The 26287-nt window shown below is 44.8% G+C and overlaps 1 protein-coding gene across 6 annotated transcripts in view; it reads left to right on the forward strand.

Annotated features, from left to right (window-relative positions):
• DZIP1L (DAZ interacting zinc finger protein 1 like) overlaps nt 1–19635 on the forward strand; it is a 53498-nt gene extending 33863 nt beyond the window's left edge. For 5 of the 6 annotated variants that reach the window (XM_038002829.2, XM_038002826.2, XM_038002827.2 and 2 more), the window contains 7 exons: nt 608–661; nt 4059–4192; nt 9804–9996; nt 13273–13489; nt 13927–14093; nt 16878–17017; nt 18654–19635. In XM_038002829.2, the coding sequence (XP_037858757.2) occupies nt 608–661; nt 4059–4192; nt 9804–9996; nt 13273–13489; nt 13927–14093; nt 16878–17017; nt 18654–18815 (1067 nt within the window). In that variant the 3' untranslated portion in view covers nt 18816–19635. The other variant, XM_073023588.1, reaches the window with a different exon arrangement.
• The last annotated feature ends 6652 nt before the right edge of the window (nt 19636–26287 follow it).

Below are 26287 nucleotides of genomic sequence, written 5' to 3' on the forward strand. Positions count from 1 at the left end.
CGGCAACCCGCAGGGGACTACTCCTGTTTAGAGGACCTTGGACAGCCCTTTGTGAAGTTTGGCCCTTCATCCTCCACCCCCAACTCCCCTGTCCTATGGCTTTAGCTACACTTCTGCCTTTTATTGCAAACTCACATTTCCTCCTATCTTGCCCTCCTCCCACCCCCTTCCCAGCCATGCAGCCAGTTCAGAGAGGCCCGACCCCTGTGGCCCTGAACTTCTTGAGGGATGGAGCCAGAACAGAGCCAGTAATAACAGCCATGTGCTACACCCTTCCCCAGCCACTTCAGATTCATCGTCTCATTACATTGTCTCACTATTGAATGTGGTGTCGATATTATTATCCTCATTTTCTAGACTGGGAAACTAAGGCTTAGAGGGGTTCAAGGACTTGCCTCTTTCACAGATAGCGAGGGGCAGAGCTAGTGTGTGGACTCTGATTTTTCTGCCCCCAGTGTCTGCTGCATCCTGCCTTTCTACAGTCAAGATGAACTGACTGGAGGGTTTTCTCTTTCTGGTTTATACTCAGCTGGAGTCCTGTACTTTTCTCCTAGTCTGGGATGGGGTTCAGGGCACCGGCGCCACTAACCGTTCCTCCTCTCTTCAGGGACCCATGAGGTGCCAAAGGCTGCGGACGCAGAGGAGGACTCTCCAGAGGAAGGTGGGACCTTACTTTCTTTCCTGGGTGTCCAGTGCAGAAACAGATTTGTTGCCCTCCTTCTTGTTTAGTTTCTCTCTACTTAACTGTATCTGAACATCCAAAGCTGGAGTGGAGGGAACTAAGGACATGAAATAGTTTTCTTAACACCTTCTGTGTGCCAGGTATGTGACACGCAGATACTGACATACAATCTGCTGGTTTAGTGATGGGGAAGCCCAGGCCCAGAGAAGTCATTAGCTTGTCCAGAGTCACAAAGCTAGAAGGTAGCTGAGTGAGGTTTTGGAGGGACTTCTGATTCACAGCCTGCCCCACTGACTCACCTGTGACTATGCAGAGCAGTGGAAGAGAACTCGCTGAGTTGTCTTAAAACGGCATTTGCTGTTTTGTTCTACGTTGTGAGTGTGCTGCAGACAGGTCCCACAGGGCCTAACTAATGCGTAGGAATCCACCTCAGCTCCCTTTTCAGAGCACTGGGTACCTGCTGTTTTTATTCACCCTATTCGGTGACTGACTCTGATTCGCAGACCTCTCAACCAGATGTAGCCAAGGGATGCCAAAGAAAAGTGAAAAAAAGAGAGATGCTCCCAGACTGCAAGGAGCTCTTAGGATAGTCAGGGAGAGGAAGCTCCCAGGACAGATGAGTGAGTGCTGACTGGAAAAGCTACTGACCAGGGCCCATTCGTCTGAGCAAGGCAGCAATATGACAATTTCAAAGTTCCCCACAGATACACCCAGACAGGTTTTAATTGTGCCATCAAAGAGCTCATCATGGGGTACTTTATTTTTTAATGTAATATTTTTCTTTATTTTTGAGATGGTAATCCTTGGGGAAAAAAAAAAAGGAATGGTATAAAAGGGTATGCAGTGAGAAGCAGGCCTCCCTTCTGCCCAGCTATCCAGTTTCCTCTCCAGAAGTTTCACTGTTAATGGTTTCTCGTGTATTGTCTCATGCTACATGGGAGTATGTGCAAATATAAGCACATGTGTGTACCCGTTCTTCTCCCTTTTCCCAAATGGGAACACACTGTACACATTGTTCTGCAGTCAGTTGTATTGTTAACAACTTACTTGAGAAATGGTTTCATATCCCTTTAAAGAGAACTGCTTCATTACTTTTTCAGGGCTTTGCAGTCTTTCCTTAGGTGGACGAACTAAAATTTATTTAACCAGTTAGTCCTCTACTGCCTCCCCCTACCCTCCCAGTGCATTTAACCTTGGGATATAGTTGTAAAAATTAGAATTGCATATCACTTTTGAGGAAAGTATCTGTTGAGTGACACAAAGTCCTCAGGTAGGATGAATCACATCTTCAAACAGTGGATGCAGGGTTCTAGAGAGAAGGAGGCTGAGATCCATGAGTCAGGGGGATCCCATGGCCGTGCTTGTGCTGTTACAGTGGAGGTTTTACTTGCTTAGCAGACTGTTTGTCTACCTCTTCCCATCCCAGACCAGCAGGCAACAGCATCACTTGGGAATTTGTTAGAAATGCAGAGTTGTAATTCTCAGACCCCATCCCAGACAAACTGAAGCAGAAACTCTGGGGGCAGGACCCAGCAGTCTGTTTTCACATTCTCCAGGGCATTCTGATTCTTGCTCAAGTTTGAGAACCACCATGAGACCAGTGGCTGTCTACAACTGGCTAAACATTAAGAATCACCTAGGAAGCTTGAACTGTCTAGAGGACCATGCTACACCCCCACATTACCTAAAGCAGAACATGGAGTGGTTGGGCTCCAGGCATCAGTAGCATTTAAAGGTCCCCAGGTGATTCTAATGTGAAGACAAGGTTGAGGCTCATGTCCTGGTGCAAACTTGATTGAGCAGAACCACGCAGGGTCGGGGGTGAGTGGGTGGTAGGGGAGGGATTGTTATAACCCAGATTTCTGGGTTCCAGCTGTAGAATTTTTGATTCAGTAGGTTTGGAGTAGGAGCTGAGAATCTGCATCCCACAAGTTACAGGTAATGCTGATGCTTTGGCTCACAGTTAAGGACCATTGTCCTAGAATCATTGTTTCTCAGGCTTTGCTGTTTATTAGAATATCTAGAGAATTCAAAATATAAATATCAAGTGTTGGGTCCGCCTTGAGAAATTCTGATGGAATCAGCCTGGGGTGATTCCAACAGGCAGCCAGCAGTGAAATTCACCACCCTTGATTGTGAGTGAGGTCCTTGGGGGATGAGAGATGAACTTCGCTGTCCTTAGCATCCAGCCTTAGCCAGATTACACTCATGCTACTTGTTCAGTTAATTTCTACTGAGTGAGTCCCGCTCTTACCACAGAGGCCCCCATGTGGAACCTGAAGAACACTGTAGGATGCCTTCCCTGACTCACCTTGGACTGCTCATTTGTAGCACTTACCACATTTAATTGTAATTGCTTATTTTGCTAGCCTCAGATCACTCTTAAAGTATGGTCTGTGGCTTACCTCCATAAGAATCATCTCAATATGTTAAAATGCAGATTCTAGGGCCCTCCCCCAGACTTATGGAATCAGACTCTTTGGAGGGTGAGGTGAGGGACTGTTATTTTATTTTAATTTTTTTTGAGATGGAGGCTTGCTTTGTCACCCAGGCTGGAGTGCAGTGGCGCGATCGCGGCTCACTGCAAGCTCTGCCTCCTGGGTTCACGCCATTCTTCTGCCTCAGCCTCCCGAGGAACTGGGACTACAGGTGCCCGCCACCTCGCCTGGCTTATTTTTTGTATTTTTTAATAGAGACGGGATTTCACTATGTTAGCCAGGATGGTCTTGATCTCCTAACCTCGTGATCTGCCCACCTCGGCCTCCCAAAGTGCTGGAATTACAGGTGTGAGCCACCGCACCCGGCCGGGACTATTAATTTCTAACCCATGCCCAGGTGATTCTGACATATGCTAAAGTTAGAGGGAGAATCCCTGGCCTAGAGAGTAAACTTGAGGGAGCAGCGATCTGTCTATCTTGTCCACCAGTTTATCACCTGGACCAGAATTGAGCCTGGCATGGAAATGAGATGAGGGTATCAGGTGGGGCTAGGATTAGGCTGGAACCCACAGCAGTGGGGCCTGGAATCTGAGATCAGAAGGGAGCCCAGAGAACAACTGTTTTAAGAGCTCAAGTGCAAGCTCCAAGTTCTGAGTTAACCTGTGGTAGGACTGACTGAGCCCAGGTCTTGGAGATCCAGACTGGCGGGGGATGAGAAATGTAAAGATGTGTGGAGAGTCCAAGGCAGTGGTACCCAGGAGCAGAAATATCCCAGCTTCTGACCCAAGGATGGACACTCAGGAGGGGTCAGTGGCCCTGGGCTCACAGGCTAGAGACCAGGATCCCTGGCAGTATGAGGGCTTGGCAGGTGCAGTGGGGCTCTAGGAATGGAGAACTCAGGTGCCCAGGCTGATCTGGGTGATTGTCTCATGCTACAGAGATGGACGACTCCCAGGATGAACAGCAGAAGGTGCTGGCAGCTCTGAGGCATAACCCCACCTTGCTGAAGCACTTCAGACCAATCCTGGAGGACACCCTGGAAGAGAAGCTCAAAAGCATGGGGATAAGGAAGGTGAGTTTCAGGGCCACCGTTTTAAGGACTGATACCTGTGATTTAGACACTAAGCACTCTCAAACAGACAAATGATCGATCGTTCTTTGCATTGTGAGCTCATTCATCTCAACTTGTGGCAGCCCGGGCTCCTTTGGCATCCGCATGCCTTTCTCACTTCACAGTGGCAGTGTGGTATCTTTCCTCTGTTTCTCCAGCAGCTTCTCAAGACTGGCCCTATTTGGCTGGTGATGCTACCCTGAGTCCTGACTGCTCAGTGTTCTCCACTCATTGGTTACTTCCCTCTGTGTCTCTAATTTTTTTGCTAGAGGGAATTTAATTGGCTCAATCTGGCCGATGGACAGGTCCCCCCTTGGGAAGGATCCATCTGCAAGCCCATCATCTGTGGTATATGTGGCTGTGTCCACTCAGCAGGTGGCTGTGTGTGGGCGTCATTGAAAGCTATGTCTGGCACCAATTGTTTGTGGGTTTGTTTTTGAGAAATAACAACATATTTTCCTGTAGTTTTTTAGCAGTTACATATATGTATGTATATACATGTATGTATATTTTATTTTGAGATAAAATATCTGAAATTTAATTATTTTTTTATTTCAATGGGTTTTGGGGGTACAGGTGTTGTTTGGTTACATGAATAAGTTCTTAGTGGTGATTTCTGAGATTTTGTGCACCCATCACCTGAACAGTATACACTGTACCCAGTGTGTAGTCTTTTATCCCTCGCCACCCCCATGCTCTTTCCCCCAAATTCCAATGTACCAGTCTTATGCCTTTGCATCCTTATAGCTTAGCTCCCACATATGAGTGAAAACACATGATGTTTGGTTTTCCATTCCTGAGTTACTTCACTTAGAATAATAGTCTCCAATTCCATCCAGGTTGCGGCAAATGCCATTATTTCGTTCCTTTATAGGGCTGAGTAGTATTCCATGGTATGTATATATATCACAGTTTCTTTATCCACTCGTTGATTGTATATTTAGGCTGCTTCCACATTTTTGCAATTGCAAATTGTGCTGCCATAAACATGCATGTGCAAGTATCTTTTTCATGTAATGACTTCTTTTCCTCTGGGTAGATACACAGTAGTAGGATTGCTGGATCAAATGGTAGATCTACTTTTAGTTCTTTAAAGAATTTCCACACTGTTTTCCATAGTGGTTGTACTACTTTATATTCTCACCAACAGTGTAAAAGTGTTCCCTTTTCACCACATCCATGTCAACATCTACTAATTTTTGATATTTTGATTATGGCCATTCTTGTAGGAGTGAGGTGGTATCACATTGTGGTTTTGATTTGCATTTTCCTGGTAATTAGTGATGCTGACTATCCCCACTCTGGGAAGCTCCCTCCTCATTTAAGGACAGTCCGCAGTCCTTAGGACCTCCAGTGCTGCTGCCCAAGGCTTCTGGGCGCGTTCCTCAGCCACTCGTCCTGATCCATTGTCTCCTTGGGTTTGGATTATTCTTGTTTCTCCAGTTCCGTGAGGTGTGACCTTAGATTATGTATTTGTACTCTTTCAGACTTTTTTTTTTTTTTTTGAGACGGAATCTCGCTCTGTCACCAGGCTGGAGAGCAGTGGCGTGATCTCGGCTCACTGCAACCTCTGACTCCCTGGTTCAAGGTATTTTCCTGCCTTAGCCTCCTGAGTAGCTGGGATTACAGGCATGCGCCACCACGCCCAGCAAAATTTTTTTGTATTTTTAGTAGAGATGGGGTTTCACCATATTGGCAAGGGTGGTCTCAAACTCCTGATCCACCCACCTCGGCGTCCCAAAGTGCTGGGATTACAGGCGTGAGCCACTGCGCCTGACCACAGACTTTTTGATGTAAGCATTTAATGCTATGAACTTTCCTCTTAGCACTTCTCTTGCTGTATCCCAGAGGTTTTGATAGGTTGTGTCACTATTATCGTTCAGTCAAATAACTTTTAATTTTCCATCTTGATTTCATTGTTGACTCAACACCTGATTATTCAGGAACCAGTTATTTAATTTCCATGTATTTGCATGGTTTTGAAAGTTTCTTTTGGAGTTGATTTCCAATTTTATTCCACTGTGATCTGGAAGAGTACTTGATATAGTTTCAGTTTTCTTAAATTTACTGAGACTTGTTTTGTGGCCTATCATTTGGTCTGTCTTGGAGAATGTTCCATGTGCTGATGAATAGAATGTATATTCTATTCATGTTGGGTAGAATGTTCTATAATATCTGTTAAGTCTATTTGTTGTAGGTTATAGTTTAAGTCCATTGTTTCTTTATTGACTTTCTGTCTTGATGACCTGTCTAGTGCTGTCAGTGCAGTCTTAAAATCCCCCACTATCATTGTGTTGCTGTCAATCTAATTTCTTAGGTCTTGTAGTAATTGTATTGTAAATTTGGAAGCTCCAGTGTTACGTGCGTATATATTTAGAATTATGATATTTTCCTGTTGGACTATTCCTTTTATTATTATGTAACGTCCCTGTTTGTCTTTTTTAACAGCTGTTGCTTTAAAGTTTGTTTCGTCTGCTATAAGAATAGCTACTCCTGCTCGCTTTCGGTATCCATTTGCATGGAATGTTTTTTTCCGCCCCTTTACCTTAAGTTATGTGAGTCCTAATGTGAGTTTAGGTGAGTCTTCTGAAGACAGCAGAAACTTGGTTGGTGAATTCGTATCCATTCTGCCATTTTGTATCTTTTAAGTGGAGTATTTAGGCCATTTACATTCAATGTTAGTATTGAGATGTGAGGTACTATTCTATTCACTGTGCTATTTGTTGCCTGAATACCTTGCCTTTTTTTTTTTTTTTAAATGTGTTATTGTTGTATAGGTCCTGTGAGACTTATGCTTTAAGGAGGTTCTCTTTTGGTATATTTCAAGGACTTGTTTCAAGATTTAGAGCTCCTTTTAGCAGTTCTTGTAGTGCTGGCTTGGTAGTGGCAGATTTTCTCAGCATTTGTTTGTCTGGAAAACACTATGTCTTTCTTTCATTTATGAAGCTTAGTTTCACTGGATACAAAATTCTTGACTGATAATTGTTTTGTTTAAGGAGGCTGAAGAATAGGACCCCAATCCCTTCTAGCTTGTAGGGTTTCTGCTGAGAAATCTGCTGTTAGTCTGATAGGTTTTCCTTTATAGGTTACCTGGTGCTTTTGCCTCACAGCTCTTAGGATTCTTTCCTTCATCTTGACTTTAGATAACCTGTTGACTGTGTGCTTAGGTGATGATCTTTTTGTGATAAATTTCTCAAGTGTTCTTTGAGCTTCTTGTATTTGGATGCCTAGGTCTTTAGCAAGGCTGGGAAAGTTTTCCTCCATTATTCCCTCAAAGATGATTTCAATTTTCAAGCTTTTAGATTTCTCTTCTTCCTTGGGAATAACAATTATTCTTAGTTTTGGATGTTTAACACAGTCCCAAACTTCTTGGAGACTTTGTTCATTTTTTTAAAATTCTTTTTTGTCTTTGATGGATTGTGTTAATTTGACAGCCTTGTCTTTGAGCTCTGAAGTTCTTTCTTCTGCTTGTTTGATTCTATTGCTGAGACTTTTCAGTGTATTTTGCATTTCTCTAAGTGTGATTTTGCTTTCCAGAAGTTGTGATAGCTTTTTATATATGCTATCTATTTCACTAAAAAATTTTCCTTTCATATCTTGTATCATATTTTTGATTTCTTTAAGGTGGACTTCACCTTTCTTTGGTGCCTCCTTGATTAGCTTAATAATTGACCTTCTGAATTCTTTTTCTGGCAATTCAGAGATTCGTCTTGGTTTGGATCCATTGCTAGTGAGCTGGTATGATTTTTGGGGGAGTTAAAGAACCTTGTGTTGTCATGTTACCAGAATTGTTTTTCTGGTTCCTTCTCATTTGGGTAGACTCTGTTAGAGGGAAGATCTGGGATTCAAGGGCTGCTGTTCAGATTCTTTTGTCCCATGGGGTGCTCCCTTGATGTGGTGTTCTCCCCTTTCCCCTAGGAATGGAGCTTCCTGAGAGCTGAACTCTAGCGATTGTTTTTGATCTTCTGGGTCTAGCCACCCAGTGGAGTTACAGGCTGGTACTGGGGAGTCTCTGCAAAGAGTCCTGTGATGTGATCCATTGCAGCCGTGGATACTATTCCAGCGCCTGCTCCGGTGGAGGTAGTAGAGGAGTGAAGTGGACTCTTGAGGGTCTTTCTTTTTTTCTTTTTTTGTTTAGTTTTTGTTTAGTGCACTGGTTTTGTGTTAGTTGGCCTCCAGCTAGGAGGTGGTGCTTTCAAGCTGTGGCCCTATAGGGAGGATGCATACTTGCCTACTTGCCCTAGGGACACCTGGTTAAGTATTCAGGTTTCTCAGGTGATGGGCATGGCCATATAACTCCTAAGAGATTATGACCTTTGTCTTCAGCTACCAGGGCGGGTAGAGGAAGACCACCAGGTGGGGCCAGGAATAGACACGTCTGAGCTCAGCCTCTCCTTGGGTGAGGCTTGCTGCAGCTGCTGTGGGGGATGGGGGTGTGGTTCCTAGTCCAGTGGAGTTATATTCCCAGGGGGATTATGGCTGCCTCTACTGAGTCATACAGGTCGCCAGGGAAGTGGGGGAAAGCTGGCAGTCACAGGCCTCAGCCTGCTTCCACGCAGCCTGCAGTCCTAAAGTCTGGTCTCACTCACACTGTGCCCCACCAACAGGACTGAGTCTATTTCCAGGCAGCCCTAGATCATGAGCCTCCCCATTGAGAAAGCAAGCAGACTCACAGGTCTTTGGCATCTCAGGGAGTCTGCAGCAGTGATCCAGTTCCTTTAAAGGGTCTATGGATTCTCTCTCCAACTAGTATTTGAATGCCATTGTGCTTAACCAGAACATGTATGTTATTGTTAGAAGCACCAATGAAATCTATTATTAAATAAAAACACACTTGTTATTAAATTAACCAAGCACTACACTATTGGAAATACTATTTGTGTAGAGTAAGTTAGAAAAAAATAAAATAGACAGGTAGGGTTATTTTAGGAAGAATGCTCACTGCTTTGATCGTTTTCAACTACTGACTACTCTAATTTTGGCCCTATATTTAGACTTGATTAAGACGTTCCTTTCTAACCTTGCATGAATCCTCATCTTGGATTCAGATGCCTCCCTAGACCCTCCCATGGGCTCTGGGTGGATGTCAAAAGCTTGAGCAACTTCCAGTAGGTCTTGAAAGGGTACTTGAATTGTGTTTACAGCAGTTTAGTTTTTTAAACATTGTTAGCCATGGACAGTGTGTTTGGCATAATAATGGTAATTGGGGGTACAAAAATGAGCAAGCTATGGTCTCTTATCCTAGGATTCAGTCAGATGTAGAAAAGCATGTTCCAGTGAAGTCCCTTATGCTAGGATGTGGTTAGAATTGTGATGCAGTCCTTTGCATTATCCTGCTGTGCACATTTTGATGGTGCTCTTAAACCCCAAACCACTGCACTTTCAGCAGCTTTGAAGCCGCTGCTTACCCATCTCTGATCCTCATTTCATGCCCCCCACTCCTGCAAGAAAAACACCAGGCACTGATCACAGACTCCCAGGCCAGCAGCAGCAGGTAGCAGGTGTGAGAGGCTTAGGGGAAGGAAAAGAAGGGTAGCCTCTGTCTGTAAAGGTGAACTCCTGTCTCCTCTAGGATGCAAAGGGAATCTCGATTCAGACTCTCAGACACCTGGAATCCCTGCTGAGAGTCCAGCGGGAGCAGAAGGCCCGGAAGTTTTCTGAATTTCTGAGTCTGAGGGGAAAGCTTGCCAAGGAAGTCACCAGCAGAGTGAAGGAGAGACAGGAGAATGGCGCTGTGGTGTCCCAGCCAGATGGGCAGCCTTCAGGTACACTGGGGAGAGGGCTCGCTCAGGGCTGTGACCTGGAAGGGTCCCATTCTTGCCAAGACTTGTTTGCACATGAGGCGGGTATAGTCTTTGTCCCCCATTAGGGGCACTTCTCTGAAGGGCTGAGCTGGTAGGGTTCTCACAGGTGACTGAGTCCAGAAGTTCTCTGTTGAGGAAATAGGATCTGGGGTGGGAGTGGGGGCATTTGTCCAGGGTCACTCCGGGAAGTTGGAGGAGAGCCGGAGCTGGAGCCTGTTGTCAGCCTGAACTGTCCCTGTGCAGACATGCTGCCTCCCTTAGCACCTTCTTTCTGCACTGCTTGGCTTGCTGCGACCACAGTTGAGTGTCTCTTCAACAGAGAGCAGCCTATTCAGTTTCTGGCTCTACACACCAGGTGTGCCAGCCTGGGGAGGCAGGCAGAGGCCTGGGAACGTTGGAGCTGCAGGTGGAGGCAAATATCAATCAAATGTAAACTTCCACAGAGCTCAGATAGCCCCTGCTCTGGCCATGGGAGGGCATGAGAGGCTGGGCCAGTTCTGCACACGGATGAATTCTCAGAGCTCAGAGTTGGTTCTTTGGGCCAGGTCATAGCTGCTACTTTACCATTTGTCCATGCTCTGGGGGTCATGACAAAAGAAGGCCCTGTGGTTCTGGTGGAACACTAAATTCTGTGGACCAGGACCCTTGAGTCTGTTCTTATGGAGCAAGGGTATTTGTGTTCCCAGGTTTGAGAGCCCCCTGTTTCTAGAAGGTTCCCAGAGGCCCTGGGCTGCTGTGATTGGAGGCTCTGGGGAGGGCTTCAGTGGATCTGGTCCGCTTATGCAGGGTGCTGTCCTGCTCCTTTTACTTTGTCTCTTCAGTCAGGGACACATGTGACCAGAAGGAGGCTAGTTCTGTATCTCCTGTGTCCAGGAAGAACCAACCTGAGCTCTTCATGCAAAAAAAATTTTGCACAGTATGGCTCAGGTATCTCTGAAGATATGAGAGATGATTTTAGTTGCTACATCTACCAATCATTTTATAACTTATTTTTATTTTGCCTCATGTGAATTAGGAGAAAATAACACTAACATAGCAATCCTGTGAGCTCATAGAAATTATTACTTGGACAAGTACAAAGCAGGTATTTTGTGTTTAAAAGCATTGTCATTTTGGCATGAAAATATGGTAAAAAATGAGTTGACCTGGGAAACTATAATATTTAGTTTAAACTTCTGGTCTTAAAATCTCTAAGGAAAGGATGGTTTTTAGTCTTGCACAGAAATCTCAGACAGAAGGGTATTCGTCCTGGTTGCCAATCTGCTTTTCATGCTCCAATTTAAATGTACATCCTTTTGCTCATTCAGTCAAATGGTCATTCATTCATTTGCCCACTCTTTCATTTAGTTCAGTACTTGCTGAAGTTGACTCTGTGCCAGGGCCTGCCACCTCACCTGGGAAACCAGCCAGGACCAGGTGACATGATGGAGCCAAGCACAGGGGTGGTGGGAGCTCAGAGGAGGGAGGGGACAGGGACTTGGGGAGGATTAATGGAAAAACCCTCGGAATGCTGGCTTCCAGGAGACAGCAAAGGTATCTTGCTCCTTCTAGGTACTACGCCCCACCCACTCCCACACACTTTTGTTCCTGTAGTGAAAAAGCCAGGAGGGAGAGCCCCCTTCACTGCCTTTCCCTTTCCCTGGCCCTGAGAGTCTGCCTTCTCTGGAGATGTTACTGAGGTGTGAGATGAGCGCTGTGTTTTTGTGGCATTTTGTAGACCTTTCCTTTGCACCTTTATTCTTTTCCTGGGTCCTGGAAGTGCTGTCTTAATGCTCACCTCCCATTTCTGCTCAGACCCTGCCTCTTCTCTTGTCTGGGGCAAGGCTGTGGGAGGTAGCAGTGAGGGCCCAAGATTGAGGCAGACAGACAGCCTGGGTTTGTATTCACCACTTTCTTCCGTGGAGCTGAGGGCAAGCCTCTGTAGGGAAAAGGATAGCCTCTGAAGATGCTCGGGAGCCATGTGGCTGTAGGTAAGGTGCTTTTCTTGGTATCTGGTGCACAGTCGTGGGAAACTATTGTTATTTTCCCCCAGCAAGCTTGTCTTTGTCTTCCCCTTCTCTTCAGTTCACTCTTTCCTGAAAACTCCACTTCTGAGTAGACACATTGACTGAGAGCAGTGCACAGCTGGCCCTTGAACAACGCAGGGGTCAGGGGTGCCACCCCCCCATGCAGTTGAAAATTTGCGTGTAACTTTTGACTGCCCCAAAACTTAACTACTCATAGCCTGCTGTTGACCAGAAGTCTTACCGACAACACAGACTGTTAACACATATTTTGCATGTTATATGAATTATATGCTGTATTATTACAATAAAGTAAGCTCGAGAAAAGAACGTGTTATTAAGAAAACCACAACGAAGAGCAAATATGTTTACTATTCGTTAAGGGGAAGTGGATCATCATAAAGGACTTCATCCTTGTCATCTTCGTGTTGAGTAGGCTAAGGAGGAGGAGGAAGAGGAGGGGTTGCTCTTGCTGTCTCATGTGGCAGAGTCAGTAGAAAATCCATGTACAAGTGAACCCGTGGCTGTTCAAACCCACATTTTCAAAGGTCAACTGTATTTCAAACATTTTTTGATCTTGAATTACTGTAAGAAACTCATTTTACATTGTGACTCAATCCACACATGTCTGACTCCCTGTGATGCGCGCTCTCTCTTCTCTTTCCATAAAAACTTGCTGATTCGGGACCCCTCTTCTCAGCTATAGGTCTTGATGCGATTTGGAAAACAGAGGGGCTGTGTCCAATTGCCTGCCTTGGTAGTGCCTTGCCCCAGGTTACATGTGGGAGGAGGTTTGAGTGGATCTTGATGGTTCATGCAGTCCTGCGGCGACCTCTGGTGGCAGCATGGTCTTCCTGCAGGGCTGCCTGCACTGCCGCAGCTGTAGTGTGGGTGGGGGAGAGGGTAGCGGTCTTGGTGAAGTCCATCTAGGACTGCTGAGTCCCTCTTCAGGCCCGCGGACTCCTGCTGGTCTTCTATAATGACAGCATGACCCTGGAGCACCCAGCTGCTCTCCTGGTCTCTGAGGAAACTGTGGAACTGTGGTCCCAGCCTCGAATCTGGCCAGCAGCAGAACACCTGATTTGGCAGCAATCGTGAAATCTGCTGTGGTTATTACAGCACAGAGAGGGAGTGATTGTCCGTTTCCAGGGTGTTGGAGCCGCTTTCTCCCTCCTCTTAGGCTTGAGACCCAGCACGGGTGTACTCCAAAGGTCATTCCTTTCTGTGTTTCCAGTCAAAAGCCAGCAGAGCACACTGGTCACCAGAGAGGCCCAGCCAAAGACCGGGACCCTGCAGGGGGCCTTGCCATCCACGCCGGCAGAGCCGCCCCCACCAACTCGTCAAAGCCATGGCAGCCATGGCTCCGGCCTGACCCAGGTGTCCACCCCGGCTCCACGCCCCAGAGTGCATGGACCCTCCAGCACCCCTCCTTCCTCGGGGCCTGGGATGAGGTGAGCCCCAGACTCTGCCCTCTCGCCCCACCTGCAGTGGTGGCTCCTGGCTTCAGGCAGCCCTGTTCTGGGCTCCCTCCGGGCTTCTGCAGATAGGTGGGGGCAGATACATGTGAATAGAAGGTGCCTCAGGTGGGGTCCAGTCTGGGCTCTGGACTTGAGTGCTCGCAGCCAAGACAAACCCACCCTCCCCTTACCCATCTCCTCCCCCAAGCCCGATCCACTCCGGAGGGGCAGATCCTCAGACAGGCAGGGCTCTACTAAGGGAGAAGCTGGTGTGGCTGCTGCACTCCACGGGTCTCCTAGCTATCTTCTGGGCCTGAGGGAGGGAGCAGGGCTGCCCTGAGCAAACCAAGCCAGCTTGCAGCATGGTGAAGTTTGGCTTTCAAAGTTTTCTTTCTGGCCCATGCATCCCTCATTTCTTCTTCTCACAGTAGCACGCCCCCGTTCAGTTCTGAAGAGGACTCAGAGGGAGACCGTGTGCAGCGTGTGTCTCTACAGCCTCCGAAAGTTCCTTCCAGGATGGTGCCTCGGCCCGAGGATGACTGGGACTGGTCTGACACAGAGACCTCAGAGAATGCCCAGCCCCCTGGCCAGGGCTCAGGTGAGCTGGCACCTTCGGGTGAGTGGGCTGGGACCACGGGTGAAACCCTTCTCCAGCCCAGATTTCTCGAGGCTCCAGAAACACCCTTCAGCTTCCTTTAGGCTTTCTGATTTGACATCTCTTTCTCTATTTGGCTTGGAGAGGATAGTCCTCCTTCGCCTCAAATTTTTTTTTTTTTCTGGGATAGCAGAGATATCAGGAGAAAGCTAGAGTTTGAGCAAGGTTTATTTTACCCCTTGTTTTGTCATTAAATTGTTGACTGTGGGAGGTCAAAGGGAGCCATTCATCTCTTTTCTCCTCCATGTTCTTTCCAGTAGAGAATAAACACAGTGGCCAGCCACAGGTGATCAAAGCCTCGCTCTAATAGTGGTGACAGGGCCCAGGAATGCCTGAGGCATTGACTTTCTGTTAGGGCTGGATTAGAGGAACAACCAGCACTTGAGGCCAAAGTGGGGGCCCCTCCAGCTTCCCCGAATCCAGATCCTGATCTTACTTGTGTGCAGGGCTGGGTTTGCAAAGCAGACCCTGAATGTGCAAGACCTTAAACAGGCAGCTGTAGGGTGCACTCCAGCCCGGCTCAAACCCAGCCACACGGGCGGGGAGGCTCCGAGAGAAAGAGCTGGCACTGTTTTCTGGATCAGCGGCCCTCCTTCAGGTGCGCCGTGGCCCAGGGTGTGTTGCAGGCCCACCCCTCTGCTTGGCTTCTTCTGTGAGGAGAGGGTAGGATGTGGGGAAGAAACTGGGAGGGTGTTTCTCCTATCCTTGTCTATCCTGGTGAGGAGAGCAGAAGTTCCCTCCTTCTGTGCAAGCTCGAGGCGTGAGAGAGAAGGCTCTCCCCTCTGTGCTGGTGTTTCTGGGTGCTCACTGAGTGCTCAGCTCTGTGTGGATCTCTTCGCACGAGTCTCCTCGTTTACTCCTCACAGCACTGATGAGGGAAGGCTGAGCCACACACATCGTGACAGAAGTTGAAACTAAGCCTCATAGACATTATGACTGGCCCAAGACCACAGAACGATGTCATGGCAAGTTGAGATTCTGTATGATGTTTTTGAAGTTAATGTGTTAAAGTCACGTTTATTTATTTAATTGTAAACTAATTTTTTTTTCCCCAGAAAGAGCTGCCTTTAGCTGTGTTCCAAATGTTAAGAATATCCCCATAGTCTTTTATGCTGTTTGAGTTCATTAGCACCGATCAAGAGTTGATGGTCCTAGAGTTAAATACCACAGTGGTCAAAGTAGCCTCCAGGGCAAACCTCAGTTACAACTTGAAGGGAAAACAGTTTCCTGCCATGAACATTTTGACAAATATAGTTTTCTATAACACATAGACTGTAACAAGCATCACTTTTTGCAACAACTCAATTGTGAAAAATGTGGCTTCCCAGCAAAGCTTGAGACAGAGGAGGCAGCCACAGACAGTCAGTCAACCTTTATAGCAGGCTGCCTTTGGGCCACGCACCCTGTTTCATCATATGGGGAAGCTCTTTGCCCTTTTCAGCCAAGAGGCTTAGAAATTCAACGTGTTGATGAAAAGGGCATTGTAGAGACCTGAGCTAACTGTCATGGTAACTGGAATGAAAATATTCATTCAATGTATTATTTTCTGTCTAACAGGTTGCAATGACTAGTTGAGCATCCTTCTTTTCAAAACAACTGTCTACTCCCATTCTTTCAAGATTTTCCTATCAAACTGCCAACTGAGGCCTGCAGCTTCTGGCTTCAGTTGTATTTTCTAGCCAAGAGTGAGTTAAAGAATAAAGAATATGGAATTTAGAGTTTTGTCTTGCCAAGGTCAGTAAGTAGAAACTCTGGGATGTCAGGCTAGGCTTGCAGTCTGTAAAGTTCTTGCTCCTAATAGACTCTGTAGCACTTGGCCATGTTTACAGCATAAGCCAAGCCTGCCAGTCCATCAGAATTCACCAGAAACAGATCTCTGGAGAAGTATTGATGCCCTGCCAGGCAAGGGCAATAGGGTGGCAAGGTCTTGGGACTGGGAGTTAGGAATCTTCAGAGGAAGTCCTGGCTCTGCCACTTGCTACCTGCTTGTCCTTGTGCAGGTGGTTTCTGCTCCTTTGTTGTAAAGTGAGGTATTTGGACAAGGTGATTAATGAGAGGGTGAGGAAACAGTGCCTGCTACATCATAGGCCTTTAACAGACATTTCTTGAATGAATCAGTGAGCCAAGGGCTGTTGTAGCTCCAAAAGTCAGCTCAGACCTTGATTTCGTTTGAATCGTAGAAGACTGTAGTTAGCTTCCTGCTTCTTGGTCATTCCTGAGGTTCATACATCACCTTGGTGTGCCAGGCACCAGGGATCTATTGATGATCTCTGTCACTGCTTAGCTCCTGCTTCCTGCATGGACTTCGCAGAAAGTCATTCTTGCCTGCAGTCCTCCTATACTAATCTTTATGATATTTCTTCTTGTCTCTGTGTGAAGATGTTGAGAACTAAGTGCATGCTAGTGATACAGCTCATTCCCCACACTGAGCAGAGGTCCTGCCTCAGCCTCTCATTAGAGGGAAGCACAGCTTCCTAAGTCTCTGTCACTAGCCATGTCATTAAGTTTGCACAGTCACATTTTCAGAATATGCCAAGCCTCTGTTCACTGGGCACCCATTGGCCTGGCCTTTTCTGTCTCCTTTTTTGTGGTTGCCCAGCCTTCTTCCTCCTGACCGTTCTGCTCATTCCCTCTATCCCCACTGGAGCCTGGACACATGACCCATAAAACTGAAGTGCTCATTTTCTAGGCTTCTGCCACTGACACAGCCGCTTTTTCCCCTTCCAGGAACACTGGTGCAGTCGATGGTCAAAAATCTGGAGAAGCAGCTAGAAGCTCCGGCAAAGAAGCCTGCTGGAGGGGTCAGTCTGTTTTTTATGCCCAATGCTGGGCCACAGAGGGCTGCCACACCAGGAAGGAAGCCTCAGGTAGGATGTAGGATGCTTAGAGTTCACCCTGCAATTCCCTACAGAACCAGTTCTGAGTTTGGGGGGCCTGGGGTGAAGGTTGGGGAGGGTCCAGCAAGTGTCATCCTTTGCCCTAGTGGGACATCGCAGGTGACCTCCCTTTGCCCTGTGCACATGGAGAGATGGCCAGTTTGGAATACTTGTGTCCAAGTTAACATTAAAAAGCCTTTTGGTTCATTATACAAGCAATGCTCAGTAAGTTTGGATTCTTCCATCTCCTGCCTCTCAGAGAGCCTCGGAGCTGACTCTGTGCCTGGCTTCCTGCAGCAACTGCTCTTCCAGTCCGGTCTCATCCTATAGTGGGCTCCTTCCCAGTCCCTCTGCCACGGACCCTAAGACAATATGTGTGTGGAGCGGACTCCCCCAAGGGTGGTACTGGAGTGGCCTCGCATAGCACATCAGAGTCAGTAACAGCACAAGATGGGAATATTTAGATACCTCTGTTTTAGAAACCTGAGCCTTGCCTCAGACTGTAGCCACCATCAGATTTTCAGACTTAGAGCTCAGACGTTGAGCTTCCCTGGCATCACCAGACCTTCCTCACTGCCCCTGTCTCCTCCGTCAGGGAACAACTTGCACACTGCTGCGATTTTTCAAGCAGAAAACTTCAGAGCTCCCTTTACTTCACACTCCTTTCTCACCTTTCTCAATCAAAAAGGTACATCCTGGGGTAATCAGTGCTATTGCTCTAAAATTTGGTAGTGGTGGGCAACCATTCTTTGGGTTTTGATAGCACTCCCCGCTCTTTACCACGGTGTGTTTGGTTTATCACACGGCTCGTGTATGTTTGTGAGTAATGCATCCAAATGATTGAGAAGAAAAAACTTGTTTCTTTTTCCAAATTGTGAAAGAGCACCAACAGCCCCAAACAGATTGAGGCACTGCTCAGAGCATGCTTGCTGTCCTGCACCCTGCATGCGTTCTGATTGGTCGCCTTACATTCCTGGAGAAAATGCGTAGGATGGCTTGTGTTAAAGCACAGGTGGCCAGCAGGGGCACTGAGGACTCCAGAGGGGAAGGCCTGGGCTGCTACGCAGGTGGCTGTGGTCAGGGGGTAGCCTGGTCCCTTGGCCGACTCTGAGCTGTCCTGCTGGCTGCAGCGCAGACCCTTCCGGGCTGAAGGACTCCCAAGCTCCTCTCATGCTCCTTCAGTCAGGATGTTTACCAGGCCTGAGGGAACCCGTCTGAGAGGAGGTGGGTCATTAGCCCACAGTGCATTATTCAGCTCAAGAACTTGGAACGGTGGAGTTTCTGGGCTTCTGGCTCTGTCAAAGAGGGAGTTAAAAATCTGAACAAAGTTGAAGTGAAAATGAGAGCAACCTGCTCTGCACATAGGCCTTTCCAAGGCGCTTGCCTGGGTTTGGTTAGTAGAATTTCAGGGATATTTGAAATCACCGTGATCTCAGGTCACTAAAACAGGTTCTCAAAGGCAGGAAGACTTGAGAAGGCAGGAAGAGTAGTGTCTCCCTATGGCTTTCTTCCCGGTGTGCATTTGTCCCCATTTCCGTTCTGCATTCCCATCCTGCAACGTGCTTAGCTCTCAGCCACCCTCCTCCCTTACCAAAATGTGTTTTCTTCTCCCCTTCACCCCTTGCAGCTTTCTGAAGATGAGAGTGACTTGGAAATCTCCTCCTTGGAAGATCTTCCTCTGGACCTGGACCAGAGAGAGAAACCCAAGCCCTTGTCTCGCTCAAAGCTCCCAGAGAAGTTTGGCACTGGTCCACAGAGCTCCAGCCAGCCCAGGGTCCCTGCCTGGTGATTCACCCCAGAGGCTGACTGGCCAGAGGGTTAGCCTGGCTGGGGCCAGCTCAGGTCCATTCCAACAGAAGAGGCTGCTGGGCCTCTTGTCTTCACAAACAACCAAGAGATCATCCTCTTGGAGAGAAGCAGTGCAGGGAACGGATATGATCTCATCCCTCCTGACCTGTGAGGGGCCCTGCTGTAGAGCACCACAGGTGCCTGATTAGGAGCCCCTGGTCCCAAGGCTTGAGAAAGGGTTAAAACAGAACCTCCAGGTGGTTTTCTTCCTCTACCTCCATGTCCCCCCGAGACTGAAAAGAATCACTAGCTCTCTTTTCCCAAGCCTTTTATAAAACTGCAGGAACACTGTGGAGCTGGGTCCTATCTGGGGTCCTTTTGGGGACATATGCCTCAGTCAGTCATTCTGTGATTGATCCAAAATTATTTACTGAGTGCCTGCCTACTCTGCGTCAGGCTCTCTAGCCTCTCACTACTGAGTTAGGGTGCAGGCGGAGGCTGGGGCAGAATGTCTGCAGCCAGTGCCAGCACAGGGTAGTAATCTAGTGGCAGAGAACAGGGTGTTACGGGGAGCATATGAAAGGCCATCCAGCCCAGCCTGGGTGATCCTGGAGAGTTTCCTAGGGTTGTGATATGTGGCAGGCCTACTCATGGATGGGAAGAGAGGAGGGCCACTTGGCTGGACCTTGTATCCCTAAGGGACCACACGTGTATTTTTTGATATTATTTCCAAAATCAGGTTTTATACATAGCTGTTGTATATTTGTAGTGTGAAAAACGTTAATATATGCAAACATTTAAATATAGTATGATGTTTTTAACTCTGGTATGTATTTCATTATTTTTGGAGCTTTCAAGGGGTTGGGAGGGAAGGAAGCAACTGCATCTTAATTGTGTCAGTTTAGGTCTTTTGGGACACGGTTGCCAAGATGGAGTCATTGAGGAGCTGCACTTGGGAAAGAAAAGGAGGTAGAGGCAGGATCCAGTGGGGAAAGGCCGCAGAGTGCAATGTACGCCTGACCACTGTGAACAGAAAGAGAGAAGGAAGCTGGAGGAGCCAGGAGAACTCAGGGCATCGATGTGGGGTTGACAAGGTCTCCACTGACCCAGTGGGGAGCTCCTGAGCAAGAACCGCCCACTTGGGAGTCCCCTTTGTTCAGAAACGTCCAGGCCCTCATGCCTGCCCCGCACTTGGCCATTGGCTGGGGTGGCCTGGACTGAATGAGACCTCGACTTGAAAGCTGGAGTGAACCTTGGTGTGAACCTGTCAGTCAATTTCATTTCTCCTGGTTGAATGGCAAATTTTTTTTTTTTTTTTCCTGAAAGGGAGACCCAGCAAAGAACCTCCATCCCTGACACAGCAAAGATCTATTTTTAACTTTTTGCTATGGAAAGTTTCAAACACATATATGAGTAAAGGGAAGAGTGTAATGAACCCATGTGCTCATCACTGGGCTTCAAATATTATCAACTCAACTTAAGGTCAATCTTGTTTCGTCTATTACCACCCCACCTCACCCAGACTTCCTTTGGCCTTTGGGTGATCCTGACACCTGGTGAGGACTTGAAGTTCTCATAGGAAGGTGATGGAGGAAACGCACTGCGGGAAGCAAAAGGGGTGTGGTGGTGGGGTAGGGCGGCTGGGGGAGGGGCAGGCTGAGGTGTTGTGGTACAAAGGAAGCTGCTCAGTGAGGAAGCTCAGGAGAGCTGCAGAGCTCATGCTTCCAGATCAGCCCACAATCTTGGTGCGATGGGAGTTGATGAGTAATTGCCTGATGAGTAAAAGCCTGGAGCAATTACTCCGGGCTTCCTGTGATTCTGTGGGGTACCTCTGAGTTTCATTCTGCACGGTTTCTCAGAGTCCCTTGTGGGACTGAGTGCTAGTTCTCACTAATATGCAGTTACTATTATTAATGCATAGTTCATCGGCCTTCCTCTTTTCTGTTTCATTTTTCTCACTCCCTCACTTCTTTCTCTTATGAGCACCTCTGAGATAAATTAATCTGCACCCAAGTCCTTGTTTCTAGCTCCACTTTCAGGGGAATGCAAATGCAAACAGTAAATGTGTTTGTACGTGTGTGCACACACTGGTGATGATTATCAATGAGAATGTCTCTGTTCTTGAATGTTCATCATTACGTTATATGTTTCCAAATGGATTTTTCTATCTACTTTGGAGGGTTTGACTAACATATTACTTTGGTGTTTCTATGCTGTGTTCACAATTCTTTAGTAAGTTGTATTAGGTCTCAATAGAAACAGAACCAGTAGGATGTATAGATAGATAGATACTTATGGGTATTTATTAGCCAGTGTCCCTAATAAATGACAGGGGATCTATTAAGGGAATTAGCTCATGCGACTACGGAGGCTGAGAAGTCACAGCATAGGCTGTCTGCAAACTGCAGAACGAGGGAAGCTGGTAGAGTGTCTGTGTCTAAATCCAAAAGCCGGAGAACCTGGGACTCTTGGTGCAGGTCCTTGGGTGCAAAGGCCAGAGAACCTGGAGTTCTGACATCCAAGGACAGAAGCTGGGTGTCCCGACTCCAGAGAGAGAGCTTTTCTATCCAGGCCTGCAGCAGATTGGATGGTCCCCCCACAATGGGTGAGGGCAGATTTTCCTCACTCAGTTTACTGATTCAAATGCTAATCTCTTCTGGAAGCACCTTCTCAGACCTACTCGGAAATAATGCTTTACAGCTGTCCAGGTACCTCTTAATCTCATCAAATTGAACCTAAAATCAACCAGCACAAGATTTGCCAGAACTATGGAACATATGTAACAGATCATTTAAAAATTATACAAATGATAAGATTGATACAGAAAAATTAGAAAATACAGATAATCAAAAAGAATACAACCCACAAATTAGTCAATTGTTAACATCTAGATATACATGCGCTGATTAAAAAAAACCTCCTTCCTAGGGTTCAACTATATTCTTCTCTAGCTTGATTTTCCTCCTGGAAAACAGATTACAAATGTCTTTATGTCAGTACACATGTACATGTCAGTACATATAAATATAAGACAGTTATATTTAATGGCCACCTAGTATTCCAGGCAAAGATTACAAAATTTTTTTTAACCAGACATTTCTACTTTTTGCATTTTATAAATAATGAAGTGATTAAAAAATGTGTATATGTGTCTTTGTGCACTTGATTAATATTTGCTTAAAATAAATTCTTAGAAGTGAGGTTGCTGGGCCAACATAATAATGAAAGCCAGCCCCTTATGCCAGGCACTGGTCCAAGTTTGGTACAAATATTATGACTTAGCCTCGCAGCAGCCCTTGAGGTGGATGCCACTGTTATAGTACATGCTTTTTATGGGCTAGGAATTGAGGTACACAGCAGCCAAGAAACTTGCTTTGGGTCCTGCCACCAGTGAGTGGTGTGACTGCAATCTGGCTTTGGCAACCTGGCCCTGGAACTCTAGCTCCTTTCCCCATGTACTTTTCTTACATATTGCCAAATGCTTTCCAGAAAACTGGAGCCAATTTAGTCTACTAGTGTTTGGAGCATACAAGAAAGCTAGTTTTTGCATTCCTTTGCTCCCAGGGATATCATTAATCTTTCAAAGTTTTGGCCACGTGATACGTGAAAAATGAAACCTCACCTTTTAAGAAACTTGCATTTTTAATATTTCTTCTAAAGTAAAATTCTTTTTTATTTCTTTTCATATTGGTTGTTGCTATGTCTTCTTTTATGAGTTGCCTATAGTTCACTTTTCTTTTTGCTGTTTTATCTTTTTATTATGAAAAATTTCAAGCGTATATAAAATAGAATTGTGTAATGACCTTGGTGTTCCTGTTACTCAGTTTTAACCATTATCAATACATAGAGAATCTTATTTCCTGTGTATCTTTCACCAAATAATATTGTATATTTTAATATCATACTGCATATTATTCCAAGTAATATACATGTAATACTACATATTATTCCAAATAATGTCATTATATCTACAAACATTTCTGTATGTGTCTCTAAAAGATACTTCCTTTTAAAAAATAATCACTGTACCACCATCACACTACAACAAAAATCAGTACTTTTTTTCTAAATGTCGTCAAATATCGATTCAGTATCCACAGTTCCTTTGTTTTACTACACATATTTGTCTTTTTTTAATCTATAGATTCCTCTTCCATTCTTCCCTCCTTTCCTCTCTTCTTTTCCCTTTTCCTTCCCCATGATTTTTATTATTTTTACTGTTGCTGAATAAATCAGATTGTTCGTCTTGTGGAATTCCCCACAGTCTGGGTTTTGCTGATTGATTACTGTGGTGGTATTTAATGTATTCCTCTTTCTCCTGAACTATCTGTAGGTTTGTAGTTAGAGCTAAATGCTTGATCAGGTTCAGCTTTGACTATTCTTTTGTGTTTTGGCAGGACTCTTCATCGGTGGTTTTGTGCATCTCCATCAGGAGACACAGAATATCTTTTTTTCCTTTTTTGTGATGTTGCTGATGGCATTGATGATAGACATTGATGATCATTGATCATTACCTTTTTTTTTTTTTGAGACAGAGTCTTGCACTATCACCTGGGCTGGAGTGCAGTGGTGCGATCTCAGCTCACTGCAACCTCCGCCTCCCGGGTTCAAGTGATTGTCCTCCCTCAGCCTCCCCAGTAGCTGGGATTACAGGTGCCCACCGCTATGCCCAGCTAATTTTTTGTATTTTTAGTAGAGACGGGTTTTCACCATATTGGCCAGGCTGGTCTTGAACTCCTGACCTTGTGATTCGCCCTCGTTGACCCCTCAACGTGCTGGGATTACAGACGTGAGCCACCGCGCCCAGCCCTATCTATTAATTAGAGATCTGTAAAAGTTTGATAGTCTAAGTCTGTTTTTCCTTTGACATTTACTAGCTGGAAAACTTCTGTAAAGAGAAATCCTCCACGTCAAACTGTCTGGTTGCCCTGAGGTACAGTTCATACAGGTAAAGCAGCTGAAGGCTCGAATCTTTCTTTTTTCAGAATAATGAATAAGCTTCCTAGTATCTTCAGTAGGTGCCATACAACCTTATATATTTAAATGTATTTGATTTGTTTAAATCACTTGTAGCTATTATCCTTATTAATGCTGAGATTGTCCTGTCTTTGGGTGCCTCTTTAATTTGGTTCTTGAATGATTTTGATATGACCTTAGTAGTCTGATGGCTTCCTTCCAGGCTCATTGCATACCTTTCTTGTCCCAGACCTAAAATTAGTAATTTATCTGAGGGAATCCTGGTTTCTTTTAGAAGGAAATTATATTTGTAGACATCTGGGTGCTGGGAGTGCCTATTACTACTTGTTTTTAAGACCTTTCAGTGCACAGAGATAGGAAATACAATAAAAATATTGTGAGTTCATGCTGATATTCCCTATTCAAATTCCTGACTATAGAAGTTTTACTTTATCTTGTTGATCTAACATCTATATCGCTTTTCTTCCATACCAAAAATCCTGGCTGTTAACATCACAATCATAGTCTTAGAAATAACAACACCCACCCTATTGCTTATTGTATGACTACTAAAAACAATTTAAAATTTATTATTAATTTTTTTGGAGTTGTTTTTGTCCTTAAGGTAGATCCTACTTGGGATGTCTATATATCCCTATATATCACTATATATGTGAGATAGATATAGCATTAAACAAAAGTTGGCAGTTTATAATATGAAGAATAAAATATTTTCTTTTTGGACCTAGCAGCATCATTTGTGTAATGCATAATGATAAAAGATACATTATTAGGTCATGATAGTTCCCAACATATATTTTAGGTATATATCAACCCTTCTTTTCCTTGCAGTATCATAGTAATCACTTGTGTGATGCCATGATTAAATTACTGTGTTTTAAAGTCATTTGTAGTTCTTTTTTGTGTTTATGCTACTGAATGCCTTATTTTACTTTTGATTTTAGAGATTGCATTTTTATTATGTAATTTGTGTCTTATTGCTCTTAAGAGTTTTTAATATATTGAAAATATTAATCCTTTGTTGTATATGTTACTTTTTCTCCTTTCTAGTTGATCATTTGTCTTTTAACTATGTTCATGGAGTTCTTTGCTATAAAGAGATTTTAAGTTGTAGCTGTCTAATTACTCAGTGTTTTACTTTGTAATTTCTGCTTTTGGTGTCACAATTAGGAAGGTTTTCTCCATTCCAAGACTTCTATATGTTCACCTATATTTTCTTTTACTACTTTAAAAAGTTTTAAAAATTTCAATATTTAGTATATCTGGATTTTTTGAGGGATGTTAGCAATAAGTTAGGGATCTCTTTTATTTTTACAGTTAGCCAGTCATCTCAGCAGCATTACTTGACAATTCATCCTTTCTTCACTTGAAAAATACCTGCTCCATCAAATGTAAATTATTGTATGTGGTTAGTGTATTCCTGGACTTTCTATATATTCTAGTAATCTGACTATTCTGGTGCTATTTTGGTGTTGCGCAGTTTTGTTTTTCAAAATTTATTTTTAATTGTGGTAAAACAACACGTAAAATTGACCATCTTACCCACCTCTAACTGTATTGTTCGGTGGTGCTGGGTATATGAACACTGTTGTGCAAACAATTTCCAGAACTTTTTCATCTTCCCCAACAGAAACTTTATACCCATTAAACGATTCCCTATCTCCTCCAACCCAGTTGCAGGCAACCACCATTCTACTTTCTATTTCTATGATTTTGACTACTGTAAATACCATATATGGTAGTATCATACAGTATTTGTCTTTTTGTGACTATCTTATTTCGCTTAGTGTAATGTCATCAAGGTTTATTCATGTTGTAGTGTGTGTCACAATTTCCTTCCTTTTTAGGGTTAAATACTATTCCATTATATGAATATATCTCGTTTTAAAAAATCCATTTGTCCGTTGACACTTGGTTGCTTCCACATCTTGACTATTGTGAATAGTGCTGCTATAAACACAGCTGTGCAAGTATTTCTCCAAGATCCTATTTTTAACTTTTTTGGAAATATACCCAGAGTGGAATTACTGGATCATATAGTAATCATATAGTCTATTTTTTGTTTTTCAGGAACCTGTATACTGTTTTCCATTTTATATTCCCACCGACAATGCACAAATGTTCCTATTTCTCTCCACCTTTGCTGACACTTGTTATTTTCTGTTTTTTAAAAAATATTAGCCGTCCTAATGGATGTGAAATAATATCTCATTGCAGTTTTGATTTGCATTTCCCTAATGATTAGTGATATTGAGCATCTTTTTATATGATTGTTGGCCATTTGTATATCTTCTTTGGAGAGATGTTTATCCAAGTCCTTTTCTTATTTTAAAATTGGGTTATTTGGGTTTTTTGTTGTTGAGTTATAGGAGCTTTATATATTGTGGGGTTAGATATGATTTGCAAATGGTTTTCTCCCATTTTATAGGTTGCCTTTTACTCTGTTCATTGTGTGTTTTGATGCACAAGAATTTTCAATTTTTGTGTAGTCATATT

The sequence above is a fragment of the Chlorocebus sabaeus genome, chromosome 15 (genome assembly GCF_047675955.1).
Source record: "Chlorocebus sabaeus isolate Y175 chromosome 15, mChlSab1.0.hap1, whole genome shotgun sequence".
Taxonomy (NCBI): Eukaryota; Metazoa; Chordata; class Mammalia; order Primates; family Cercopithecidae; genus Chlorocebus; species Chlorocebus sabaeus.